This window comes from Ascidiella aspersa, chromosome 4, assembly GCF_963924565.1.
Source record: "Ascidiella aspersa chromosome 4, kaAscAspe10.2, whole genome shotgun sequence".
In the NCBI taxonomy this organism is placed as follows: Eukaryota; Metazoa; Chordata; class Ascidiacea; order Phlebobranchia; family Ascidiidae; genus Ascidiella; species Ascidiella aspersa.
This window is the reverse complement of record NC_139450.1, coordinates 11,282,498-11,308,391: the sequence shown is the minus strand read 5'-3', so window position 1 is coordinate 11,308,391 and position 25,894 is coordinate 11,282,498. Positions and strand designations below refer to the sequence as shown.

The following is a 25,894-nucleotide window of genomic DNA, read 5'->3' as shown; positions in this document are numbered from 1 at the left end:
AGCCTAATTGATTTTTAATTTAAAAATAATTGCCTACAAATAAGGAGCAATTCAATTGAATGTACAACTGGGCCAAATTGTAGGCCTAAACACTACTCAACCATGGGCGGATCAAGGTGGCATGAATTTTTTTTTTCACTTTTAACTATATAAAATGTACAATTGTTCGCGCTTTGCATATGTACTTTTGTTAACTTTTCTATGTGACCATTAGGCCGGGGGTTCTCAGTCTTTTTCATCCCATCAACCCCTTTAACTGTTATTAAAAGTTTCTTTAAAAAAAAAAACAGCAAATAAACCTGTAAATATGTCAATACAGAAGAGATTACGGGTATATTAGGCTTTTGAGCCGCTATATTGATATTAAGTTATTAGTAGGAAGTTTACTTTTAGACTTGTCAAAAAAGTAAAATTTTATCAAAATTTACACGTTGGATCAAAATTTGTCAAACTTTTTTCAAGTCAAAATCGATTAAAATACACATAAATCAAGGCAAGAAAATATATAGGCGCATTTTAAAATTGTCTTTCAGTTAGAATTTCATCAACAAAATTGTTTTCAAATACATTTAACAACATTATAACATTATTATATTTTGATTAGAGCAATATACGCAATACGCAAGCCGGCGGAATTAACCACTCAGGTCTATAGTTTATCGCATTTGGATTAGCTCGTTTTTGGTGTATATAGTAGTGTATCTCTGATTTGGACAAATGCATTGAACAGTATTTGCTCTGTCTTTTTTCGCTTGTGATTTGCAATTATGTTATTTCCTATTTCGATAGTATGCTAGGTCTTTGTTAATCTTCTGCAATTATTTTACCTTGTATTTCAACAGTTTAAACAACATCTTTCTAAAATAACAAAGTCTTGTTTTTTAATTTCTATATATTTTTTGTCTTTATGAAATAACATAAATATCAATTAAACATTTTTTAGAGTTTATAATATTTTAAAGAAAACAATATGTGTAGTCATTATGCTATGACACAGCGCAAAGTGGCGTGATAATAAGGAACTGTACACTTCGGTCACAAGTTTGAAGTTTTGAGCAAAAAAGATAGCCCGTTGCTCCAATATTTTACGCAACTAAAAATTACGGAATCCTAAATGAAAATAGAAATAAACAAAACTAAATGGACAAGGGGATAATGACCTTTTAAGGTTATTTTTAATTTTTAATTTGAACATAGGGTGACAATAGCCACAGCTGTCCAAACAAATAAAAATAAAATTTGTATAACCTGCTTTCAGTAGAATTTACTAAGTTTACTTTACGCGCAGATTATTAAAAGGTTTGTGCCTTTGTTAAGAGCATCCAGTGAGTTTCTCACACGTGAAGAATGATTTGGCAAATTTTAATTGTGATGCGAGCCGGCACAGAAGACTAGTGCAGTTTAACATCAGCAAGGTTGGGCGCAGTGCCACTGTTTTTATAATCTAAGTAGTACAGCCCACCACACATCCTTGTTTTAACGACTTATGCGTGTCCATTGGACAAATTATCCGGAAGTACGTGGTGATGTGCATGAGCCGCATTACTCGTTTAAAGCTGCGCCTGTAAGCAAGATGTCGTTTGCATCAGGACGTATAATGTGTCCCATATCCCAACAGCCGAATTTCACCGTAAAACTGCTTATATGATATTGTTAGTTCAAAAATAACGAAACTTTTTTTTTGAAGACTGACTAAATTTTGCCGAAAATGTATAAAGCACTTAAAATGTTTTGTAAGCTTTTGCATGAATTTGCAACAAATATGCCTCGACGCGTTTTATTGTTTCTTCCGATTAACGACCTCTTAAAGAATTGTGCCCTGTTACAAAAACCTCTTGATATTATTATATAGGCGAAAAACGAAAAGAAACTTTCTCATACTGGTGTATAAGTATAGTACCTGTTGGGAATTTATGATAAACCTCATTTTACAGCAAAAAAGTTTGATTTCTATGTGTTATATATCATGGCGTAATTATGCCACTGTTGCTTTGTATAGTTTCACTAAAACGCGGCTCGTTAAGAGAAAGTGCAGCATGTTTTACGCTCTTACCTTCAAATACGCTATTCCTGAACTGTAAGCTTGCTCTCTATATTAGGCAGTTTGAATAAGGTACGAATTTAGTGGGCTATTAATATTATGGTTATTGTTAATTTAGTCATTGTTTGATAAACTTTGAACTAGAAACTGAAGTTTACCTATACGCATGGTTAGATCCAAGTTTATCCTGGATCCCTAACAAATCGGTACGTACATTTTTTGTCGCAATCTACTGGATGGAAAAGTAGGACATTGAAGTACGGCTTCACACATTTTAGAACGCAATGCTTTCATACAGCCTTTCTTAAATATAGATAAGACAAGCCTAGAAAATTGTAGTAAATGCAGGATACAAAGGCGAAGCAAAACCTTAGTTGAATAGCTTTACTTCATTTCAGGAAAGTGTACGTTTAAAAAAAAATACTTTATAAGAGTCATTTTACCAAATCTTTTTTGCATTAGTATCAAGGTTTATTTATTTGGGCATGGTTAAAAAAATATTCTTGATCGTTCCTATTGAAATCTCTTGTAATACAACACAAATTTCATTAAAACCGAAATATAAAATCACGTTTATTAAAAATAACTCGTCAATGACAGTATTGACAGTCAATAAGTTCGCGTCATTTCGTTTGAGCGACAAAGCTCATGATACTAAACTGTGGGCGCTTATGATACGTTTCAAAAAAGCGATGAAAAACAAAACGACAAAAAGAAAACTATGTGCATTAGCCAATCAAATCACCAAATGATTTTACAATGATAGCAAAAAAAATTCATTTAACTGCACAAATAATTTCCAAGCAGCCAATGGAAATCGATCTGCAATGGCATGCCTTTTAAGAATCGCTGTTGATTTCACAACAGACGTGGAAAACATAATGTTGGGTTTGCACGATACGCATGTGCTCTAGCTCATTACGGGAGCTAAATATATATAACGTAATATGGTTTTAAAACCAAACTAAAAACAAGTACAGGGGCACATTTTTACCGAATGAACCAAATGTACTAAACAAACAAGAAGAACATAAAAGTGTTCACAAAGGCGAAAAGTGCTCCGAAATTATTTTGTTTAATGCGACAATAAACTCATTGGTAGAAACGTTAAATCTAACAAAACAAGCGTCTTCAGTGCGGCTAAAATCTAAAGTCAAAAATATAGTGGCAGTTTAGTAACAAGAATAACCACAGGAAAATTAGTTAGACGTTTTTTGCGACAGGCGCCTGGGAAGTCCCCGCTTCCGAGAAACAATTAGAAAACATAGTTTGGTAATTCTTAGGTATCATTCTTTTCAGGATATGATCTGAAAAATATGAAAATATTTTTAATAAGCGCGAGGTTTAAGTGTTAACTGTAAAAATTGGTGGCAAGCGTAACATCTTAATTTGCCAAAGTTTTGACACCTTCTTAAAAAGAATTCTTTTTAGGAATTTGTGTATTTATATTATTCGCGGACATAAGGGGCACTTCGCAGTTCAATTGCTTATTCAATATATTGAAAGGACGTTCAATCTTATCAAATTTCCAAAAAGTTTCGAGTCTCATAACAACGCAACTAAAAAAAGTGATAGGACTTCTTTGAGAAGCCTCGTCTGTTGAGCAATGATTTTAAGGTCTAATAAACCATTAAACACATTTATTAAAGAAGCTCACCTTCTTCACTGTCTCCTTTATAAAGGGCTTACGGTCGGCGAGATCGAAATCGGGATATAGCGAATAGACTTTGAGACAGACGTTCTTCATTGTAATTTCCTCCAGATTAGCTCCCTTAAGAATCTTCTCCACCGATTTGCGAATTTGGGCATTCTGAGAAGAATAACCAATGTGAAAGCCACATTCCTTCTATATTTTAAAACTTTTTTCTGACACAACCAGCTGGATAAGTTAGAGGACAAAACTAGTCGCAGATAGAAAGATAGTAACCTTACAACACTTAAATTAAATATCTTACCAGTGGCATTCGTTTAAATTCAACACGGAATTCAGCTGCAACAAAACAGCCATTTTATTATGAACAGGCGTACAAGAACGAAAACGCCGGGGACCACACCAAACATACAATTCACATTGGTTTGAAACTATCGTAAAAATAATCAAATCAGTAGTGAGTCAATAAACGTCGAAGCTCGTCGCCAAACTTGGCCTTTTTGTTATCTCTTTTTTTCGACGTCGTCTTTCGAGAAAAGATAAATAACCAAAGCTTCGTAAAGAGTTTTACTTATTTGGTTTTGCGTTTTTTGGCCGACCGTTGATTGCTATTTACCGTTGGCTTTGATTTTTTCTGAAGTGGTGCATCGTCGTCTGACGAATCGGAGGAATCAGAAACTGCCTTTTTCGATTGACCTAACAAGTAAAATAAAAACTCTGTTGTTCAAGTCCTTATGTGTATTCTCTATCGACAAAACAATACCATTTAAAAAAAATTCAGACTTTCGAAATAAAATTATATCTTGTTGAACTAAAATAATTCTCTGACGATTAAATAGTTGCGTAACGAAGCAATGCATACTAATTTTGATTTTTGCTATTTTCTTTGGAGACCCAGCTTTGTCTGTTGACGCCCTTTTCTTGGAAGCTTTCTTTTTGTTTGGAGTCTTTTGGACTTTGGGTGACTTTACAGGCGACTTGGTAGGTGCTTTTTCTTCAACCTACAAAAAAAATTTTTGTAAGAAAAAAGAACCTGTAAAAGTTTTCGCGATAATTCCTCAAACCATACCTCAGAATTAGAGTCAGAATCAGAGCTTAGGCTTGACGTTGTACTTGTGTTGTTCTGTAAATCAAAATGGTAAAGTGATAGTGACAAAATTTTAATAAAATCAAAAACCGATTCGTACGGATATCTGTCAAACAGACAAAACTAATTTTTTAGGTAGTGGTAGTCAGGATGTTTTAAGAGGTTTTGAGTAAACTAGTGATTAACCAACTGTTATAAATAGTTTGTTTGTTTCAACCAGCGATAAAAGTAGGCCGAGACGGTACATAACGCCATTCCGGTAAAAACATGTCCTTTGTTTTCTTGGCTATATCCCAAAACTATTTTAGAAGTTCTTTTAGTTACATGTGTGTGCACATCGACGCGAAGCCTAGAATTTTTAAGGTTACAAGCTGCCTGCTTCATGAGATCCGATTATGGCGTAACTTTGTAAAGGCACTTATGTCATCCCTGAAATTGCCATGCGTTACGGTGAGAAAATTGTCATACTTTAACCCCTGGGTCCAACCGTAATATTACACAAGCTGCTTAAGAATTTTGGATGGCATTCTAGGATAAAAACTACTTTTATGCAACACGGTGGGTTAGCTAAACTTTGTCATTATTAGATTGCAAAAATATTTATGAAAATCAAACTGACAGCAGCAGATGATTCTTTAGCCGAAGATGACTTTCGTTTCTTTTTTGAAGCAGGGCCCTTTTTGGTACTTTTTCTTCTCTTTTCAGGGAGGGCCTATAAGAGATAATAATATAATATAATTAAATAAAAAAAGCTGACAAAGCGGATTTTTAGACTCTTCACAGACTGAATGCCAGGTGACTACAATATAAAAGATATACTCCTCAAGAATAATATGAAACCAACAATTTGGGCTTGACACCTATTTAAAATTTGACTATAATATACACAATACACATGATTAGCAATATGTAACACAAGAATCAAATCGTTTAAGTAACTGGAGTAACCGAGTAACCAGTTGTATATACCATGTTTCTATTTAAGCATTACCTATTTACATTAAGTTTTTATGCTGGTATATGAATGGGCAAGTTTGTTTGAAAGCTTGTTTCATTTTGCAAGTCTGCTATAACAGTTTAAAAGATAAAGCAAAAATTTTTAGTATTAGAATAATTAAACATATATAGAACATTTTACCAATCCTTAAGTATGCCAATATATAAATATTTGTTTCACCTTTCCAGTAGGTCTTGGGTCAAGGCACCACTCAAGCAAGTGGTCAATCAGGTCATCTTTAGGACCTTTTTTATTCTCCACATCACACACATTGAGAACCCACCTCAGGTTGTCCAAAGTGAACCTAAAATATCAATATAAGGTATTGGCTTTTTTGCTCTGTAATGCTGAATATTGCTTATTTGCTAAGCCAATTGCCACATTAACACTTACCCACGCCTATCATCAGGATTTACATTTTAGCCCAAAAGGTTGCAAAACAAATAATTTGAAATGTATAAATATATAATACGAACAGTTGGTGAACAAACTTTATGTTATCAGATACATCTTTGCCATAATAAACATACACCATAGGTTGCAGACGAGTCTTAAATGTAAAATTTTGTAAAATAGGTATTTTACATTTCAGAGAATAAATCTTTCAATTTTAACCTGCCAATATAATCCTCCTTTTTTTCATACTCAGGAGAGTCCTTCTCAAAATCAAATCCTGAAAACTTTCGCAGATTTCTTTTGCAGGAATGAGCCTGACATAAAAAAGGTTGTTATATAAAACCATTTTAAAGTATATATATTACATAAAATATTCAATATAACCTAAGATCAATTTAAAAAATAAGGCTACACAACTACACATCGATACACCTAATAATACCTATACAACATACTGCAAAAATATCCACAGTGGAATTAACCTCATACCATATCCTATTATATTCAGTAACATAAGTAAATCAATTGTGTAATAATTATTCTATGGAATAAGTAATCCTGTTTCACCAATGGTGATATTTTAAAATGGCCTGCATGTGAATGTGATGGTAATTTACTGTGGGCAAGTGCTGATAAGAGTGCCACCTGCTCACTCAACTGCGGGTCCCTAAAGTATCAATTTTTTTATCTAGGAAAAGATTGGCAAAAAAGTTTCATTAACTGTTTGGGGTCAAAATGCCAACCCAAATTAATTCCAGCTCTTCGGGCATAAGGAATGTAGCTATTATGGATTTTTAAAATGGTCGTGAGATGTATCCCATGTCAGTTCACCAGGCCATGTAAGACGGTTTTAAAATTCTTAAAATTGTTATTAAATGTACATTATGTCCTATTTAAATCATACTTTTTTAGTTATGCTTTAATGACCACAAATGTAAACTTAAGTAAGCAAGGCCATATCTCTACCGATTGAAAGTATTTAAGTAAAATAAACATGTCACTTTATAGAAAGACAAAAATTTAATACCATTATGATTATTTGAAACCATGGATTACATAGGCCAGGTAATTGATATGAAATGCCCCGGAGGCCATTTTGAAACCCATGCAGGTTAAATATTGGATTTGCAACTGCAACAACAAATTAAACGAGCTACATAATAGTCCAAAAAGTACAAAGCAATCACTCTTTTTTTTTTTTTTGCCAGAAAAAAAGAATTGTGTAGGATAAAAATTGCTTTTTGAGTGTGATTTTGGCTGACTGATTAGAGTAAATTTTAATTCAGTATCAACCCTTTGCACTAATGACCAAGACCCGTTATAATAATTCCCAAACCGTAGCTACAAGTGGCTACCCGTTATAATAATTCCCAAACCGTAGCTACAAGTGGCTTTAAACCAGGGGAGGGCAACTTCTCCGGTTGGCGGGCCAGAAATGGGAAAATAAAGTACTTGGCGGGCCGGATTAAGTACTGCCAAATCTTGCATGTTTTGGTGCATAATGGCGGCTAATGTTGTACTTTTCAAACACGGCCACACTTTTATTGCACATTAAACATACTGATTACTTCCCGACTTGAAGAATAAACTAAGTGCAGAACTTAGTAAACCGAAAATCAGTTTGTTTGGAATTTGATGTTATAAGATAACAATATTTCGCTACTCAAAGCATCATAAATATAATGATTTTAGTAGCGAAATGTGGCAGCGGGCCACAATATTATTTAAGGCCGGGTCTGGCCCGCGGGCCGTATGTTGCCCGCCCCTGCTTTAACCCATTGCAAGACCAAACTCGGTTAAGACGCAATTCAAACCGTAGGTCAAATAGGTCTTATTCCAACACTAACAGGTTTAGGTCTTATTCCAACACTGTGAGTATAACATTAAAAATCAACACTAAACTAAACAAATAAGAGTGTATTGAATCTTTAATAGTGATTCTATTAAATCCGAATACACAAAACCAGGGACTTCAGCAATAAATAAGAACAACATGAAATAAGAACAACATCAATGTCAGAATAAAACACAGTTTGGAATACGACCAAAATAGGACTAAGTAATACCCAATATAGTCCTAATCATATCTAAAATAAGACCTAAATGTAAGAACCAGACCTATTATACAATCTTTTACATATACATTATTCTGCGTTAGATATTATTGCCTTGTAGGTATTATTGCGTGTTCCCATAATCAGCACTCAAATAATACTTACATCTCCAAATATACCAAAGAAAAGTTTGTGGATAATCTTGAGATCCTCAGACTTGTTTTTGTTCAACTGCCATTCAACCCGTGGATGATCGCTTAATTTTATTCCCTTCCTATATATATTTAAAAATATCAATTGGTTTTCTAGTAAAAAATGGATATTTTTTGCAGGACAAAAGAAGAAATGTTGAAACAATGGTTAACAACATTTCAGCTAACAAAAATGAAGTTTTGGTTAAACTTTATAGCTTACCCTTCCACAAACTCAATTTTCTTTTTGGCAGATGTTGGTGTTGCATCATCATAAGTGTATCTTGCTACTTTCTTGCGTTCTCGCTTTTCTCGCAAAATCTCAATGGGCTTTTCCAGCAAGCCAGCTACATATTACAAAAATATCTTATTAAGATAGGATTGGTAAAACCTGTCACAAGTCAAAATTATCAGCTCTACACAGCTCTAATTGACAGTGTTGTAATGGCTTAAGTCATTGACTTGACTTAAGTGCACTTAAGTCACTGTTTTCAAATGACTTGACTTGACTTAAGTCTTTTGACCAAAATGACTTGACTTGACTTAAGTCTTTCGGACAAATGACTTGACTTGGACTTAAGTCATTATGTCAAATAACTTGGGATTAAATTATGTGTTTTTCATTAAAATATATTTTAAGTTTTGCACATTAAACACTTTAAGTGCTGTATATTGCGTCTGTGTTAGTTTTTTAGTTAAATTGTTGCTTATGATCGGACAATTTTACCAATTTTAATAGTTTAACAATTTACTTTTATGTCAATGACATGACTTGAAATTGACTTGCTCTCATAATGACTTGACTGGGACTTGACTTGGGCAACCTATGACTTGGACTGGGACTTGACTTGTTATTTTCGCAAAAGACTTGACTTGGACTTAAGTTATTTTTCAAATGACTTGACTGGGACTTAAGTTATTTCAAAATGACTTGTTTACAACACTGCTAATTGAAACATAATTTTATGTTTGGTAGTTTTATAATTGGTTGCTAAATTAAAAATGATAGTCAAATATTGTAGCAAACCTTTCTAAAATCGTAATGGCTGTCGACCATAGTTAACTGTTTTACATTATTTGTTGTATTTTTGGATAAATTTATTGAAGTTAACATTGAGAGATCAACACCAACAACAACAATTATTATTTGTTCTGCATTCCATGACAATTTGTAATAGTATCAGAATGCAATCAGGTGTGCAGGTTTTTAATCAAGGTTTTATGCACACAAGGAATCCAAGGTTCAAATTACCCGAAATAAACGGCAGAATAGAAAACGAATCCAAGGATTAAATGTTCTACTTTCAAATTTCAATATTCCTATTAAATATCGGCCACTAGGGATGTTCAAAGTAGAATCCCAAGGTATTCTAGAATAGTAGGTTTCGAATCTAGAATAAAGAATCCAAAATAGCAAATCCTAGTATATTTTTATTAAATTATTTAACCTCGATTTTGTTTGGGGAAGGGATTAATCTTAGTCTACCCTATAGGGTAAACTGTAATATGTCAACTGTCCAGGTTGTTGCCAAACTTATATTTTTGCCAATAGTGAGTACAATGCAATTCTTAGAAATTCAGGTGGACATCATATTGCTTTAAAAAGATAAATGGTCAAGGTAATTGTCTTTAGAAGGATTTATACAATCAGCATGGTATTAACTAAGATGAAGTGTTTCTAATTTTTCTTTATTTAAAACACACGTATATAATATATATATATATATTTTTTTTAATACTCACGAGGAAGTTCTTCTTCACTTTCGTCATCCTCATTGTCTTCATGCTCTTTCTCTTCTTCTTCTTTATTAATAGATTTTTCTTCTTCTTTTTTAAGAACAGTTTCTTCTTCTTTTGTAACGACTTTTTCTTCTTCCACATTAGTATTCATTTCCACTTCTTTTTCTGTAATGATGTTTGTATTTTCTTCTGTGGGTTGTTCTAAGATTGCTTTTTCATCTTCGGTGGCCGTTTGAACATCTGTTGGCTTGTTAGCATCTTGTTCCTTAATTTATCAAAGAAAATTTTATAACAGCTTATATTGTAATGCAACTTGCTGTACATAGGAACCTGTCTGAAAATGATTTTTTGACCATAATGTTAAGTAAAAAACTGCCCTGGTCTGTATTCCTATAGAATCACTTTTATATGGGGGGTATATTGCATACAATATTTGGGGTTGGGATACAAGTTGGTGTTGGGTGGGTATAAGCCAGGTTGGAAAGTTTGGCCTGCGCGGGGGATTTATCCCCCGCGCAGTAGCACTTTCAGCCGCGGTCACAGCCGCGCATCTTATAGAAAATGTGTTCAGCCGCGCAAATCTAACTCGAGCAAACGCGCAAAATTTCAGCCGCGTAAACTTCTGTATGAAACTTAACAAGCACAACAAAAAATTGGCGGGCCGCATACTGAAGTTGCATAACATTTTTTAACGCTAGTCTATAAGACGTATATAATATAATGCATTATATAGAATCCCCTGCGAAACGCTAAAAACGCACAGTTCGGCGTTTTGGTCACGCATCAGTGGACAACGGTCACGTGCATAGTGACGTCAAATTAGGCAATATTGAGTAATATTGCATATTAAATGCTACACTTTCCAGCTTTTTAAATATTTACCTGCGCACTGCGCCCGCACACCAACCAAAAATTGCGCAGTGATTCAAGTATTCTATTAACGCTGTAAGTTTAATATAAATTCGCAATTTACAACTTTCGGTAGCCTGATGGTTTATTTTCAGCCGCGCAAGTTCAAGTCGAAATTTTATTTTCAGCCGCGCATTTTTTCAGCTGCAAAAATCTCCCCCGCGCAATATCCAAAGTTTCCAATCTGGGGTATAAGTATTATTATTATATTTATGCCTTCTTTGCAATTACAACTTTGACAACTTGTTTCAAATAAATGTTGTAGGATTCTAGACAAGCACAAAAATAATACTTAGAAACCATTTTTGAAGAATACCAAATGATTTCATTTCTTATATTAAGTAGGGCTGCGGAGTTGGAGTCGGACTTGAGTAAGACCACATAAAACTACCAGAGTCCGACATGCGCAGTACTAAGTTTTAAAACTTGTATGGCCGCCAATTGGAAATTGTAAAGTTTGAATATTTTCCAACCATGCATTGCGTGTGAATGAATTACACGGCAGTGGATTGCTGAATATTGACTTTATCTTATTACATAAATTGGCGGAATACAGGCTGTATAGTCAAGGCCCGACTTTGGACTCAGCGTAATCGCACATTTGACCCGAGTCGGACTCAGGTTAATTTTTTTGGCCGGAGTTGGACTCTTGATATTTTAACGGACTCCGCAGCCCTGATATTAAGGAAGCCATTTTTTACTTTAAATTTGTTTTTTTATTATAACTTAAATCAGCGTCTCAAACCCATAAGATAGATCAAAAAATTGAGGATAGACAATAAAACACGTATCTTGATATTTTACGCAATGCACCTTTTTTGCAACGCTTTACGAATTGTTAAAGCAATTTTGATTATTTCAAATTATCATTTACCTGTTGGGTCGGTTGGTCTTTCTTGGTTTCCTTTAAGTCTTCCGACATTCTTGAGCCGAAGGTGAAATGGAATTTTAAAATCCTTACGAAAATACACTACGCCACTTAAAACAGCTCAGTAAACAACAGCTAAAAACAAGCAAATGTCAAACTCACGCGCTGGATTTGGATTTTTACAACGATTCGCAGCAAACTTGCATGGAACTCATTACATTAAAAAGCCCTTTTATCAGTACGAGTGAAAGCAGGTCTATTTTTTTCCCGCTTGTTTGTGGTGGCGCTATAGTACAAAGATAGAAATATAATTTACGCACTGTTTACACATAAACCAAACCTGATGAGGGCCGAGTGTTCAAAGACGTGAATAGCGTCGATTCTGTTTTACTATGTAATTCGGCATTATTAAACTGTGGAAAATATTTCATTACGACCGTTTTTTCACTTCAAACAGGAATAAACCGAAGGCTAGATTATATTTTGTATTTTAAATTTAATTTTGTAGAACTTCTGTGGTGAACAATTTAGTTCATTTTTAAACAAACAATTAGTTAGTTGACAAAACGGGTGATTTATTTATAGGTAAATATGTTACTACAGTGTAAATAGTGCACGTAATATCGCACATATATGTCGCCAATCAGAAACAGACAAAAATGATACAAAACGCAACTAAAACAATCAAATGTAATTTCACCAGCCAGAGACAAGAGGAGTATTTTTACGAGCCATTACCGGCTTAAGACGAACGGGTTTTTTTATTGTCTTTTTGTTGTTGTCAAAGTACTTTTGAATTGCGTACGGACCGCCGTTGCATATTTCCGTTGGAGGTCGCACGAGAGGATTGCCATCAATATTGGACGAGCATGGTCGATAGCCCCAATCAAGGGTACGCAGATTACCAAAATCCTTGGGCAGCTCCTTTAGCTTGTTCGCACCTTGCAAAAACACTTGTCTTTTAGAAATGCAAGCACTTGTCTTTAAGGCGTAAATGTAATTTACACTCCGACAATTAGGCTTGTAATATTACGTATTTATTTGTTTGTGAAAACAAAAACGCACACTAAAAGCATTTAATCTATTGGGTCGAACTTTTGTTGCATAAATTTAGTTGCTTTTTTTACCTAACCACAAACAAGTTAGTGCTGTTAGTTGCGTTATGTCATCTGGCAAATGTTCAATGTCGTTCATGAAGAGCAGAAGCGACTGTAGCGACACGGATAAGTTGCTGATCTCCTTTGGGACACTGGAAATTTCGTTGTCACTCATGTCCAGAAATCTGAGTCTCTTTAAGCGGCAAACCGAGGCTGGAATCTCTTGAAATCTTTAAAAACGTCATAAAAAAACAACATTTTCGTATTAATATTAGAAAACATAAAAAAAATCTGTTGTAAAGAATTTGATTTTTGTGCGCTGCATAACTGGATGGCACTAAATCACGTTATTATACAATATAGATCAGTGGTTCCCAAACTTTTTTATTCCGTGGCCTAATTTTTTTCATAAAACAGTTTGTGGCCATGTGCCGTTACCTTTTTGTAATCCCAATTTACGGCTACATAGTGGGACAATTTCCCAATAAATATATTGTTTCTAACAACATCCAAATATTTTTTTTAGTTTCGGCTCATTTTTAGATTGGAATTAAATATCTCAATGACAACAAACTGAATTTAAAGTAAACTGCCGTGCTAACTGCGTAGCAAAACAAACATATATGGTTTGCCTTTACGTGTATAGTTTACAAATAGCCAAAAAATGGCCTCGTTCCTATTACAGTTTTAAATATGTTAGTAGCTATTTCCGTAAAACATAACATATTTCGTTGCAATATTTTCAAATAACTCTATGGCCCAATGAAAATAGTATTGTGGCCCACTTCTGGGCCATGGCCCACAGTTTGGGAACCACTGGTATAGATTGGTTCAGTAAATTTAAAAACTTTTTGCTGATACGAACTATTTTTCTAATATTCATAATCTGTTTTAAAAAGGTAAGCTAATTCCTTTCTCATTTGAGTTTTCTAAATAATTGTATCACTGTGTTACGAATCTATATAGGCTATAAATTCACGTCAGAACATAATTTTACTTGATCAATTGTACAAAGTTGCCTTTCTTAGAGGCAATGTCATAATTTGCTGGACAGTAGTTTTTTTTTAATAGTTTTACAAGGGAGAGCCAGTTCACATCGGGCGGGCGGCATATACTACCTGTTATTTGCAAGATGCAGACTGGTTAGTTGCTCGAGTTGGCCAAAGTTTTCCGGCAATTCTGTGAGAAAGTTATTGCTAAGGGCGATTGCCTCGAGGCTCGTAAGGAGCGAAATCTCTTCTGGGATTGCCTGGAGTTCGTTCGTGTCCACCACCAGAGTGCGCAAGTTGCGCAGATTGCTGACTTGCTTCGGGATGGCCAGCAGTTTGTGCTGAAATAAGGTCCCATGTGTTAGCAATGCCACTGTGTGCAACAAATGATTAGTGCCGTCACTGTTAGATGACTATTATAATTGAAAAATAAGTAGAAAGACAAAAAGTTGACCGGGAGTTTTTAACACTTGGATAATAACGAAACAAAGGCCAAGAGAATATGAAAAACTAATTTTATCGACTAAACACGCCAGTGCAATTTATAAGGTGCTATTAGGGTCGACCCTTTCTGTTGTGGACACACAATGTCGTATAATCACGTTGGCTGAAATAAAACTGTTATCAATTCTTCCCAAAATCAATCTGCTCCCATAGGCTCTGCTATTTAGCGAAGTCACATAAAGACTTAAATTTATTGATAATGTTACAATCTGATATTAAACTTAGGCACCGAAAATATTTATGTTAATATTAAAAACAACTCACGCTCAAACAGGCTTCTCGTTCCGGACTCATGATCAATGTTTCGATGTCAGTTTGCTGGAAGATATCATCCGACAGCGAGGACAACTCCAATCCGCGTAGTTTTACCACTTTCTTTTGCGATGGTTTGCGATCCGCAGTTATCGCGGCTTTTGTCCGTATAGGTGACATTTTCAGTCGTTTCAACTGGTTGGCAATTACTACAGTGGGCAAGTTCTCGTTCGATTTCTCCGAGGAAGCGAAACTAACAGCCTTGACGGATGTCAGAGAAAGTTCTTGTTCACGTACAGCACTGATTTTTTCCAGATTTCTTGGCCGAGTGTCAGCGTTCCTGTAAATTGGTATTCGACTATCCTCCTTCTTCAGCACCAGGCGAGTACGGTGGCCTTTCGCACCAAGCAAGCTGGCAGACGGGCGGCTGAGGCCCAATTGTTTAGTCCTGTTTCGTGTTAACACGGGAATCCTGCTGCGATGAAAGTGAACACGCCTCTTGCTGTTGCGGTTAACATCAAACAGACTCAACGACTTATGTTGACTCAACTCAGGGCCCCACTCGGCCGCGGCTTGACGGGCCTTTGTCATCGCCAGAAAGCAATCTTAAACCCTGTTGTTTTACTGAGTCGATAAATAAAGTTTATAATTAAAAATTGGTTCCTGTATTATATAAAACGTTTCCACCCTAACACTCGAAACGAAAGTGCGGGCTTTTAAAACGTGTAAGATGACAAAGTAAGAAGGCACCAAACCTTTGTTCAGTACATTTTACGTCAACCTATGTTCCGATATGACTGCGTTCTGGTACAGTGCTAAAAATATGACACGTAACTAAAACGACAACATTTAGATATGTTATACCATAAAACAAAGCACCACAATAACTAAAACGATTTGTAATATATATAGTCCTTAAATTTTACGTCTATCCTAAGCCTATAGCCTAACGCCGAGTTTTCATAACGCTTTAGTATTCTAGATCGAGTCCTCAGCAGATCATACGCTTTGAAGCTCTATTATATTGAGTGCATGTTGAGGGACACCAGACAAAGGCCAACGAAGTCTGAACGTAACTTATGTCAACACATCTGCTGGTGCTCTGTTCAAAACTATACCAACGCGTTTCACTGCATTGTGGGCGCACGTGCGTCGCAAGTAGCCCTAAACCTCTATGTTTTCTTTTCAAGCGATCGTCTCACTATGCCAACTCGTACCCTTAACGCAAACAATAAAATCTGTGTTAGCTTTACACATAGCGCGACAAATCTCATAATACCTTCTTTAGAATCATTAATCAAAATATAACGTAAATACTGTAAGATGTCAAACTCAATACCGCTATATGCTGAAACAACTTGCATATTAACAGCCAACGGCTGTAAAACTACTGCTTGTTCACATCTTTATCTTGACGAAAAATATTAATACGGTTATTTTAAGGTTTGCAATAAGCGTTCGCAATTGGTCTGTTTTTCAACAGCAGCTAAAGTTTTGCAGTAACTCTTCAGGGACATAGGGAGACGGGTAAAATGGCAAGCTAATCGTTCCGGTTAAATGGTCTGCGGCAATACCGCGGGCGTGCTTGGACGGTGTAGCATGTCATGTCTGCTCCGCCCACAACACTACATCGCGCTGGATAAGGCTCGCTGTGCCGGTGCGTGCATAAACCGCGCATAAATCAACACCTCTTTGTCGGATACATTTGTTTGCGAAAAACTTAAAACTTGACAATTGACTGTTCCACGGCAGAAAAATAAAAACGGGTTTTTTATTTATGTTACAAATTTTGATAAGGGCAATAAGTAATCACATAGGTTTAAGAAATTTACAGCGCAAAACAGATTGACACGTTTTAGGTTATTTATATGTTTTGGGTTGCAATATAAGCTATACTGCATTATTAGTCTATATTCAGTGAGTGTAACGATACTTTTCTAACAGCAATATGTTATTGGCCAGGAAGACATATGCAGGCAGTTGCCGGTCATCCGAAAACGAAAATTGTACTGCGATCTGATCTGACTAAATGGCGCCAATGCGAGCGGAGGATTTGGGCCACGAAGCGATGCCTCTCAAACTATGTCAATGCTTAAGCGAGCAAAATATATTAAATTTAAACGTGCAAAGGATGTTTAACCAACATTTCGTGTTATTTTAAAAAGTATGGTTAGGCTACTGCAGTTATGTAATCACTGTATGGTAAAAATGTAAATCCAATAACCTAGCTGATATCGGATCGGCACTGATGGCAGACCACGGAAAAACACTGGCTTGAATTGTCAAAACATAATTTAGTAGGAGCACTAAAACCAGGTAAAAAATCATTTCAGCAATTGTAAATTTTTATTGCAAATACATCTATACCGGTATAGGCGACAAGAACATGACCTCGCAAAAACTACATATAATTTTACCGTTCTTATTTACGGTTTAATTGCTTTAGGCTACCGAAACATCGTTCCGGCAGTAGTCTAATTATTTTCCCGGAACGCCGTCCTGGACAGTTCCGGCTTTCCCAATAGCAAAATGAAGTCAACAAAGAGCGCGAAAAATACACATTTACTCGGTTAATGTTCCCACTATATCTCGATTAGCACTTGGCTATTATGGTCCCGTGGCTCCCGAGCTGGATCCGCCCCTGGTGGCGAAGGCCTGCCCTTCCATAGAATTCCTTTCATATAAGCACAATTTACTGGAATTGAGATCACATCTACTTTCTTGATTTTTTCTTCTTGTTTTATGGCCTTTTGGGGTAAAATTAAATATGTGATTTAACAAGTAATTTTCTTACTCCAGCCAAAGCTTTGCTTCAGCATACATTTAAGCTTTCCTAGAGTTCATACAATCACTTTTTCGTAAAATGTTTCAGCTCTAATCGGATTCTAGTGCGATATTCTCCCAACAACATGATTGACCATGTGTTAATTTTATTGTTGTCAATCTGCATTCAAGCCCGGGCTTAGCACGTTGATTAGCTTGTTTACCTTTGCTAGTATGAAGTTTACCTTACCGTTAGATATATGTTTGTAAAATACGACATGACCGCTCGGCTTTGAACCTTAAAAGTCACAAACAAAGTTTTACAGAATGGGAGCGTACCTGTCGTCCCCAGCTTTAGAAAAGACTTCGCAAGATTTCACAGGCAACGGAAAATATGAATGCGGCTTATCTGGAATGCAGGGATGGCGGATCAGCATGGAAGTAAGTTAATTATACTTTAATAACTAAATGTAAATTGTAATGTCAACTTGGTCGCTGGTCTCCAAACCTTTACTACTTTGTTTTTTACGGTAACTAAACGAGTTGTTAAAAATGAAATGGCAATAAATAAATAAATATGGGGTAATAAATATAATAATATTACTTGACCCATCGAAACACTAACTTGCACTCTAACCCAAAGAATGTTAGCAATATAGACCCACAGACGAAAATATGGTAGTATTTTAGACCAGCCCCATTACTTGTTATATGGCGTTATCCTTTTTTATTCTAGTATGACCAATCCACCGGTGGGTTATTAATAACCAACTTAAATCCTAAAAAATAAAATATGCACCCTGAGGCCTGATTGTCCAACACAACAAGTAGCAGGGTTCACTTTTGACCGCTGGTTTACCCGGTCACTCAGTTTTTGGGCAGTGCACACAGGATCTGATCCAATTTTTATGAGGTCATCACCTCACTGGGATATCTCCTGTGTGCAGCGCTCAATTTTGAGGTGTGCAATTAAGTTTTTGCACATCAGAGTTTCGAAATCCTATCATATTGAAAATGATTTTGCAAAATTTAGGTGTGCAATTTACCAATTGGGATGTGAACACAACCTGCTTTAAAAAGATCTGCGGTTTGCACTTGCCACAGATTACAGACTTGATCAGACCCAGATGTGCCATTCTTTTGGGACCACTCCACGGGGTTGTTATTTAATCCTTAGCTGCTGCCCATATCTTCTGAACTATGTTTTTTGTTTTTTATGCCAAACAGCTCAAGTAGTCTTCAAATGCAACCTAATAGTTTTTCGTAGTTTACCCAATTTTTGTTTTATGTAATAATAATCGTTCTCACTTTACAGGATGCCCACAATTGCAATGTAGATGTTGATGAAGACACCAGTTTCTTTGCTGTATATGATGGACATGGGGGTAAAAGCATTTACCAACTTGTAAAAAATTTTTTGCAATTGTTTAAATCAATTGGTTATGTGTTTCCTTTTTCTCAATTGTCTTTTGTGTATTTTTCACTGAAGTTTGTTTAACGTCAAAAAAATGTTTATATAGTTTTGCTTAAAATGTTGCTTGACATTTAAATTAATTTAAATTTGGGTTTCTCTGTAAACTGAATAATTTTTTTAGTAGAAACGTATATATAAAATGTCTGAATTTAAAAATGCAGTAAAGATATATGCTTCTTGTATATAAATATCACTAATTGAGTATATTTAAGCCTGTGGTACTGTGCTAGCCTAAGTAATATTTCCTACATCATTAACTTTGAGTTCTTTTTATTGTACCTAATATGTTTTTCAGGTGGTGAAGTAGCAATATATTGCTCTTTGCATTTTGTTGAAATGTTGAAGCAGTCCGAAGCATACAAGGCTGGGGATATGGAGACTGCACTATCAGAAACCTTTATGGCTATTGACAGAACACTAAAGCAACCCCAGGCTATTAGGGTATGTTTTTATATTTTTTATTTACCTCATCTTGAGACTATATCTTAAATCTTGTAATCGAAAATTTTATATATTAAATTATTCAGATACTACTTTGTGTGAAATTAAGATTTTAATTTTTTGTTGCAACATTAAGCACTATTCTATCGGACACTAATACATTTTTAGGAGCTGAAAGTTCTCAGTCATAGAAATCCTGGTGATCCTCCGCCAACTGAAGAAGACTACAAACAAATGGATGAAGAAGAAAAAGAAGGTATCTTATAAGCCGAATTAACTTCTGAAATTTATTTGAACATGTAACATGGTGCAATTCTATTTCTACTTGGAAAATTTAGTATATAAATTACATAAATTTGTTAGTTTGTTTTGTTATCAATAAATCACAGAAATGAGTTTATTTGGATTTTTTAACAGATGAAGATGAGACAAAATTGTTGTATGAAGAAGCTACCATGAACATTGAAGATCTGTTAGCCAGATATGGAAGGGTGAGAAACTACAAAACAATGTGTTCTAACTGTTTTTTTATTGATTTTACAAATCAAGTAGCATTAAATCTCTGCAATTTATTTAAAGCAACAGTAAATATAAAACAGTTTACTTTTACTTTTTAAATATAGTTTGTTGAACATATGCAGGTTATATAATAGTTTATAGTGACATATTTATATATAATGTTTGCAGGTAGCGAATGAAACAAAGGAGGCAATGAAAAATATTAAAGAAGAAAGTACCAAAGAAACGTTGAGTGATGTGGTAGGTTTTATTATCTTGTAAACTCTTTCTGCTTAAAACAAGAAACAGTTTTTACAGTAAGCTTGAAACAAAAACATATTTTTAGAAGGAAACTTTAAATAAAGAAGAAAAAGACTCCCATAGTGGGTCATCTCAAGAGATTAAACCACCAGAGAAGCAAGGTATGTTATATATACATTTTTGAAGGTTGTCTTAGTGGGGACTTCTATTTCATTTCAGTATTCCATATATTTTGCATGCACAGATATCTCAAAAGAAATTTCAGAAAACACAATTTCCCAAAAAGAAGAGGTGTGTATATAAATACTGAATGTGTCTTCCATGTTATGTTTTAGCTTTTCATAGTTGTGAAAAAAGATAAATTTTTTTTTGTGCATGTCGCTATAATTTGTTTTACAGAATGTATCTTCCAGCAATGTTGATGCAAAAGAAAATACTGGTGAACATGACAGTGGTAAGTTGTTTTTTACCTGCACTGATAACTTGTTAAACTAAATTTAGAGTAAATATTTTTATAATTGACTAGCGGTGAGTTTCATGGTGGTTGCCTGTTTTTGCATGTAGAAAAAGAAAATCTAGCAACAAAGGAAGTCAAATCGACTAAACTGGTAAAGAAGACTTTTGTTAAAGTCAAACCTACAAAGCATGTTGATGCAGAGGAGGATTCAGAAGATGACGGTACTTACTCTCTTCTATTTACAAATGTAAACTCTATAGGCTAGGGGTGTCCTACTCGAACAAGCCGGCATGTCAATTTTTATGTTATAACTTCTTCCGTGCCAAAGTTTAGTAACTAATTTTTTCTAATATTAAAAAAAGTTGAATGTTTATTCACACATGAAAAACATTTGCTGATTTATTCAAGCAAATTCTTCATAATTTACCAATACTGATTTTTTGCAAATGTTTGTTTTTAGTCATATTAAGAATATCAAAGCCGAAACAGAAGTAGGTATTATTTTGAACGTTTCAAATAACACTTTATTAAACCATTATGCTCCAAAGTTTGTTTTTAGTATTGTTTGATAATTGGCTAAATAAAAATGTAGTATTTTTGGGGGTGGCTTGCATGCTATTTTTTATTAGGTTGCATGCCATATTTTGCCCATGTGTCGCGTGTTGTGCACCTCTGCTTTAGGCTATTTTTACCAAAAAAAATTTGCATTTGAACTAGAGCCGCTTCGTTAATTGCTGTTAATAATATTAAATTGTTTCTGTTGGCCTCAAGACTATGACGGATTTGAAAGTGATGAAGCAATAGAGGGAAGTAGCAGTGAGGAAGAGGACGATAATGATGATGATGAAGACTCTGATGATGAGATAGATGTCACAGAAGAACAGGAGGATCCTTCTGAGCAAAACGACGGAGGAACCAACATTTCCGAGCTGGAGGCAATTGGTGGATCAGGAACAGATGAACCAGGATCAGATAGGTTGGTAAAAATTGTAATGTATTTGAAAAAGTTATTTTGACTGCTTTTACTGTTAAATATAAATTACCAGTAAAATCATCTACACTTATTTGTGTTATGAAATCTGAATATTTTTTAGTGGCACAACTGCTGTAGTTGCACTGGTGAAGGACAACAAACTTTATGTTGCCAATGCTGGTGACTCTCGATGTGTTCTGTGCAGAAAAACTGGCAAATCATTTGACATGTCGGATGATCACAAGGTGTTTGGATGTTTTATTGTGTTGAAACTTTTTTATTTTTTGTGAATTTTTAATTTTGTACATGATAGAGATTCTTAATGAATTAAGGTACTAATGAGGCCTTTAATAGCGAAATATATTTATCATATTATAACATCTAACCCAGCGGTTCTCAACTAGTGGGCCATGGAAACTTTTTAGATGGGCCACAGACCAATTTAAAAAAGCTAGATTTATTGATGAATTTAGTTTAATTTATGTCACTATACCTAATTTTTTAGGAATAGTGGGTTGGGGTTCTCAACCATTTTTATAGTTTGTTCTTTCATAAAAATTTATTGGGCCACATAATTTTTGTGCAACAAAAATGGGCCACGAAAGAAAAAAGGTTGAGAACCACTGATCAAAACAAACTGATTTTCGGTTTACTAAGTTCTGTACTTAGTTTAATCTTTATCATTGATGTGCAACCAGAATCGTTTGGATTAAGGGGAATTCGGATTTAGGCAGATTCTGTTATCTGAAAGAAAATTCTGATTATTTGTACATGATTAGTTTTATTTTAAAGCATTTTATGAGAGTATGACAGCACTATTATTTATTAGTTGTAAATGTAAAAATGTTTGGTTTAAATTTAACCATTTTTTAAACAATATGTGCTTTTTACTAAGCCTGAAGATGAAAAGGAACTCAACCGCATTCAGGCTGCTGGAGGCCACGTTAACCCCCAAGGAAGGGTCAATGGGGGACTCAACTTGTCAAGGGCCATTGGTAAGTTCAGCTTAGCAAATAGTGTTTTAACAAGGTTTCAATGTAAAACCTATTTGTTGAACAACATATTTGTTATTCCCAATAATGTTAGAAATGAAGTATTGGTTATACTTTTACGCTGAATCAGACCACAACCAACCTTTCATGATGATCAGTATGACATTTACCAGTTAGTTGTTTTAAAACCTATTTACTAAATGCAAAACAGCCAAGAATTTTTTTAAGGAGTACATCTTATTAATTGAGTTATTACTTGTTGTTGGGACAACATGTAAATAAAACTCTACAAATATAAATGTTAAAATTTTGCATGAAGCTTGGCCTTACACTGGTATGTTTGGTTTCGATAAAATCTTTTCAGTCTAAAGGCGCCATACATAACCTGGAGCTATCAACACTGGAAGTCTCGCTAACTTAGTATATCTGAATACACTTTATTGTGCTTTGCTATAGTTCTTTGCATCTTTTAAAGTTAAACATAAATACTACCAGAAGTTTAACAGTCTTATTCAAATTAGATCAAACTAGATTACCGATTAAATTTATCGCATATTTTTATTTACCCTAGTTTATGGTGATCATGGATGACGCTGACTTGATTTTAATCCAAACAAACACCAACTTATTTTGAAATCTGCCAATTTTTTTAAAAATTTGGGTCTGGCATGTAACTAGGAAAAGGTTGCGGACCCCTTATCTAAAAGAAAATCCCTACAGTACACCATGAAGTAAATCTAACTTAACAAACTCTCAAACAATCTATAAGAACACATTGTCATCATTATAACCTTCATGCTTACTCCACAAAAAGCCTTTATAACATGCTAAATATTTCTATTGCTTTATTTTTTATTATTTCTCCAAATTATAGTTCTTGTGATTTGTGTTTTAATCAATATTATTCATTGTTTGTTCAGCGACAAGTGAACAAAAAGGCTTAGTAACCTCAGTATTTTTATCTGTCTTCAGGACTATGCTTTTTTGGAATTACACTTTCAAATCTCTTTTTTACTAAAGTTCACATTTATTTTCTCTTTTTCTTGTGTCCCCATAGAAAAAATGAATGTCCACCTCTGTTGGTATAGTTTTTCAAACCTGTTTAATCTACTTGTCAGTACTGTTGATGTGTTGTAGGAGACCACTGTTACAAGACTAACAAAAACCTGTCTCTTGAGGAGCAAATGATCAGTGCTCTTCCAGACATTAGAACTATAGACCTTGAACCAGGAGATGAATTCATGGTTCTTGCTTGTGATGGAATATGGTAAGCACTGCCTTAAGGATTTATTTTCTAAATAAACCATAACTAGGCAGTGACTGTGTATAATTGCAAAGTTACTAGAAGTAACGTATTAACCTTTGTTAAAAGTATGTTAACGGCATTATGTGTAAATTTAAACTCTTCTACTTTCTTGTTACTTTGTAAAGGAATGTCATGTCAAGCCAAGAAGTGGTTGATTTTGTGCGGGAGAGATTAGCACAACCCTTGACCCCTGTGAAAGATGAACCAACAGAAAATGGTGACAAGAAACAACAAATAAAATTGTCTAAAATTTGTGAAGAGGTGGGTGTCTGTAATTGCATGTCATCCAAATTAATAATTATTTTTAATGACTGGGTATGCATTTGTTTTTTTCAAAGATCTTTGACAAATGCCTTGCTCCAAATACTGAAGGTGATGGGACTGGTTGTGACAACATGACATGCCTCATAGTAAAGTTTGACCAAACTTGGCTACAAAAAACCCATAAAAGTAATTCTAAAAATGACAGTAGTGAACCAATTGAGAAGAAAGAAGCTGGTGATGCCAATAACGGGACTGAACTTTCTGATAACAAAAAAGTTGCATTACATACTGAAGTATCGGGCATTAAGAGACTAAGGGCTGACGAAACCTGTGCGGTTGTGAATGGAGATGCAGAAAATAATTATGCCAAGCGAAGCAAATCTGACTGAAAATAAATCTTTTTGGAAACTGGGTGCTCAATTGTTTGTTGCAATGTCGGTCTAGAAGGACCAAAAGTCGAGCAATCAATGGAACTGATGAAAATAGTTCAGAAGTGTACTTTATTTTATGTGCAGCTGAATATGTTCCACATCACATGACTTTAAACTTCTACTTAAAGTTTGTTTTATAATTGTGCATTTGCAAATAATAGTGTGCATTTGCAAATAATAGTATCACTACTGCACTGCCCAAGTTAAATTAGATGCTTTTCAACCTTCAAATAATGTTTCACACTTTTAGCCTTTTAAAAATGTCAACCACTTAATTTTTATTTGCGTATTGCTGAATATAAGATACATTTTTTTTAAACTGAAATTATAATTTTTTTGTGGTTAGAACAATAAAAGTTTGTCCATACAGAAAACAGAACAGCCTTAGACTGGAGCTGGTAAATAATAAAAAAAAACATTTATGGTCTCGGTCAGCAAATAAAATATTAAAAAGTATCTGTATATGGAAGAGAATATAGGACTTCAGATTTAACAAAACCACCAGCATGCATTGCCTTGTAGGTTGAAAAGCACCACTTTAAATGCCTAAGTGTTAGGAATTTTATTTGCCAAATGTTAGGTGTTCAATTAAATTGTTTAATATTTTTTAGCTGGAAAATAGTAGGGCTAAACAAGTCAAAAAAGTCGCCTGCTAAAGTAGAACTTTGGTCATTCTTGTTAAGATTTTGAACAGATGTATGTTTGTGTTTCTGGTTTTTATAAATGTAGTTGTCTAACGAAATACTTGTACAATGTACGTACATAGACCACAAAATGGTCAATTTAATTATCATAATAAATCAGTGCCTATATTAGCTTGGCTATGTAAAAAAATATTGTTTCTGTGTTGCACATTGATATAAATCAATATTTTAATTTATAAGTACACCTCAAAATAACATATCTAAAGGGAACCACTGGCATGAACCAATGTTTATCATAAAATAGAGGGATTATACTTAAGTGTTATGGTTGTTTTTTCTTTGCCAGATAATTTCTGTTGAGTTGTTAAACACCTATTTTAATGTATATTCTGTTTTTCGGTATTATTGTTATTCCATACACAATGTTGGTGCCATCTATAAAAATGTATGTTCATGTTTAACACCATATAAGAAAAAACAATTTTGTTAAAACTGGCCGAGTTAATTAAACTGTACCTATTTTTAATCCCTAAAAAGTGTGATATTGCTAATACAGCCACATTTATATTGTTCAAGTGTTTATTTTTGTGATTTTGTTTTTTTACATGTACCTT

The 25,894-nt window shown here is 34.5% G+C and overlaps 3 protein-coding genes across 4 annotated transcripts; 1 reads left to right on the top strand and 2 right to left on the bottom strand.

Annotated features, from left to right (window-relative positions):
- Positions 1-2,574: 2,574 nt before the first annotated feature.
- Positions 2,575-12,056, bottom strand: LOC146147820 (protein DEK-like). Its single transcript, XM_083387020.1, has 12 exons — positions 11,941-12,056; positions 10,161-10,422; positions 8,641-8,764; positions 8,392-8,500; positions 6,392-6,486; positions 5,957-6,080; positions 5,399-5,491; positions 4,762-4,815; positions 4,555-4,693; positions 4,309-4,388; positions 3,699-3,851; positions 2,575-3,348 (listed from the first exon to the last, which is right to left on the bottom strand). Exons 1-12 carry the CDS (start codon positions 11,986-11,988, stop codon positions 3,337-3,339), a joined length of 1,293 nt encoding a protein of 430 aa, XP_083243146.1. The 5' UTR covers positions 11,989-12,056; the 3' UTR covers positions 2,575-3,336.
- Positions 12,057-12,507: 451 nt separating this feature from the next.
- Positions 12,508-15,393, bottom strand: LOC146147819 (uncharacterized). 2 transcript variants are annotated; one of them, XM_083387022.1, is made up of 5 exons: positions 15,034-15,393; positions 14,789-14,910; positions 14,150-14,361; positions 13,062-13,261; positions 12,508-12,875 (listed from the first exon to the last, which is right to left on the bottom strand). In XM_083387022.1, the coding sequence occupies exons 1-5, from the start codon at positions 15,365-15,367 to the stop codon at positions 12,631-12,633; spliced, it is 1,113 nt and encodes a 370-aa protein (XP_083243148.1). In that variant the 5' UTR covers positions 15,368-15,393; the 3' UTR covers positions 12,508-12,630. The 2 variants fall into 2 exon arrangements, with proteins under 2 accessions (XP_083243148.1, XP_083243147.1); XM_083387021.1 differs by having other exon boundaries at positions 14,789-15,393.
- A 2,281-nt stretch (positions 15,394-17,674) lies between these two features.
- LOC146147818 (protein phosphatase 1G-like) lies at positions 17,675-25,850 on the top strand. Its single transcript, XM_083386458.1, has 16 exons — positions 17,675-17,980; positions 18,855-18,924; positions 19,309-19,454; positions 19,623-19,710; positions 19,872-19,945; positions 20,142-20,213; positions 20,299-20,374; positions 20,458-20,504; positions 20,613-20,667; positions 20,778-20,891; positions 21,442-21,646; positions 21,765-21,888; positions 22,539-22,638; positions 23,773-23,902; positions 24,067-24,202; positions 24,280-25,850. Exons 1-16 carry the CDS (start codon positions 17,867-17,869, stop codon positions 24,592-24,594), a joined length of 1,866 nt encoding a protein of 621 aa, XP_083242584.1. The 5' UTR covers positions 17,675-17,866; the 3' UTR covers positions 24,595-25,850.
- Positions 25,851-25,894: the final 44 nt, after the last annotated feature.